Genomic DNA, 2,582 nt, shown 5'->3' with positions numbered 1-2,582 from the left:
GACTTCTGCTGTAACTTTACCTGCAGGTGTTGCTGTTGGACAGTGTTTCTTTAGAAAAACGAGCGACTTGCACACTTTTTAATGTCACATTTTGTAATTTATTCGCGTTGTTTTATTTTGTAATATGGATTATTTTCTCATTCAATTTTTTTGAGGAGGTACTGCCTCCCTTGCCTCCTCGGCAATGTCACATTTTGTAATTTATTTGCGTTGTATTATTTTTGTAATATGGATTATTTTCTCATTCAATTTTTTTGAGGAGGCACTGCCTCCCTTGCCTCCTTGGAGGAAATGCCCCTGATAATAACATATCAATTGTTCAGCTAAATAAAAATAAACTTTATGTAAACAAAAACTCCATAAATTAGTTGTAAAAGTTCTAAGTTGTAAAAAAAAATGTATTTTTTATCTAGAACTAATGCATGCCATTGACTGTAAGTCTATTTCTCACAGCCTTGTTTTCTTCTGAGTTAAATTCAATATTGTGTCTTACCTGACTAAGATACTACAGATAGTTCCAGGCCTATAAGAAACACGTGAGGTATACAGCCAGTGTCATCGACCAACCACTAAATGTCCCGCCTTAATTAGAAGGAAAAAAAAGAATGATTTATGAGCCTTAAATATCTTTGACTCAGACATATTTTTGGAGTGTAGAAAGACGTATAGTGTAAGTAAATGATTCTACTGGTATTTTAGAGTTAGATCAGATGCTTTTCCAGTTTATTACAAAACTTAAGTCAATATTTTTTATATGATAATGTGCTAATTTCTGTAATTTCCTGTATTTTAAAAAAATGATAAAATACAACTTAATATTTTAACTAGCTGTTATGATTCTGTGATCCAATTTTGTAATTTCTGATATATATGATTTCATGCTAAAACCAGCAGTGTAACAATGCATTCAAGATGCATCTCATTGTACCTTAATCTAATTTTTCATCCAGTGATCAGGTCAACATGTCAGCCGGAAACATCAGCTTTAAGGACTTTTTCATTGTTGGTTTTCCTGGGCTTCAAAGAGAATACTACGGCACAGTGACTGCTCTGCTGCTTTTTGTCTATGTGAGTATCTTAGTAGGGAATGGAATATTTATAGTACTTTTTGCTCTAGAAAAATGCCTTCATAAACCTATGTATTATGTCATCTTAAATCTGGTTGTAAGTGATATATTATTCAGCACTACTACCTTACCAAAAATTATTGCTAGGTATTGGTTCCAAGCTGGTAATATTTCATTTAGTGGATGCTTCATTCAAATGTATTTTGTGCATTATTTTGGTACAGTCAATGCTTTTATCCTGGCAATAATGGCCTTTGATAGGTATGTAGCCATCTGTAATCCCCTAAGATATCCTAATATAGTCACAAGGTTAAATATTTTCTATCTTTGTCTCGTTGTATGGGTGATAGCACATGCATGCCCTTTAATGATGGCAATAAGGGCATACCCTCTCCCTTACTGTGCAGAAAACACCATTATACACTGTTACTGTGATCACATTTCTATTACATCACTTGCATGCACTAACAGGGCACTGTACAGTGTTCCAGCCTTTGTATTTGCTATGGTTGTGTTGCTTAGTCCTCTGGCCTTCATTGTTTTCTCTTATTGCACTATTATTGTGGCAGTTCTGCGTATATCAAGCGCTCAAGGAAGACTGAAGTCTTTCTCCACATGCAGTCCTCAGCTCATTATAATTGCTCTCTATTTCCTACCCAGGTGTTTTATTTATTTGTCTAGCAATATTGGTATCAACTTCAGCACTGATTTACGATTAGTCATTATTATGATGTATAGTCTATTTCCACCCATGATCAACCCCCTCATTTACTGTTTAAGAACAAAAGATGTCAAGAAAAGCTTGCTTAAAAGGCTAAATATTTCAATAAATCCCCAAAATAATCCAACAAAAGTAAATGTATCCACTGTGTGTACATAAATTATTACAGCAGTCATACATTAGAAGAAACTACATTAACAAAATAGTATTCTTTGAATGTCATGCAGCATACGGAACTAGAGCAACTGTGAGAACTTTGGATTTATCCACAATATGTATAATAGGAAATATATATCTTTTGTTGTTTGCTTTTTGAAGCCAAGAAAACATAGCTGCTGTATTTTTTTTTTTTTTACTGAAAAAAACCCTTAAAACTATATTTAAAAGAAAAAGCAAAGATTTTTGTTTGTACATGACTTAATGTAACAATGTGTTATTACAACTTTATTTTCTTAAATAAAGTCTATTTACTTACAAATTCATTGCATTTACACTGAAAGTGTGAATACATTTTGTTGTGTCATGCAGGAACTGAATAATGACTATTAAGGAACATTTAATGATTAAAATACATTTTGGTGTCCCATTACATAAGCATTAGGGGCACTTTTTTTAATTTTTTTATTTATTTTTTTGTAGTGAGAACCATTAGATACATGTATAGTTTTTTGTTGTTGTTGTTGTTGTTGTTTAAGACTTGCTATGATACATTGCTTAATACTTTCAATTTAATTTAAAATTTTATTTTTTTTTTCTTCATTCTTCAACTCATTCTTCTATAACACTAGCAAAGG

General features: G+C 32.1%; 1 protein-coding gene across 1 annotated transcript; it reads left to right on the top strand.

The window, feature by feature from the left end:
• Positions 1-662: 662 nt before the first annotated feature.
• or30bt1 (odorant receptor family 30, subfamily BT, member 1) lies at positions 663-2,268 on the top strand. The gene is made up of 2 exons (XM_048161147.1): positions 663-670; positions 951-2,268. The coding sequence occupies exon 2, from the start codon at positions 964-966 to the stop codon at positions 1,945-1,947; it is 984 nt and encodes a 327-aa protein (XP_048017104.1). The 5' UTR covers positions 663-670; positions 951-963; the 3' UTR covers positions 1,948-2,268.
• The last annotated feature ends 314 nt before the right edge of the window (positions 2,269-2,582 follow it).

This window comes from Megalobrama amblycephala, linkage group LG16 (genome assembly GCF_018812025.1).
Source record: "Megalobrama amblycephala isolate DHTTF-2021 linkage group LG16, ASM1881202v1, whole genome shotgun sequence".
Taxonomy (NCBI): Eukaryota; Metazoa; Chordata; class Actinopteri; order Cypriniformes; family Xenocyprididae; genus Megalobrama; species Megalobrama amblycephala.
Note: the sequence above shows the minus strand (reverse complement) of the source record. Positions and strands in the feature narration are given on the sequence as shown.

Bases quoted from the DNA above. Each gene is read 5' to 3' on its own strand.
- or30bt1 (XM_048161147.1), top strand. From the start codon at position 964: ATGTCAGCCGGAAACATCAGCTTTAAGGACTTTTTCATTGTTGGTTTT.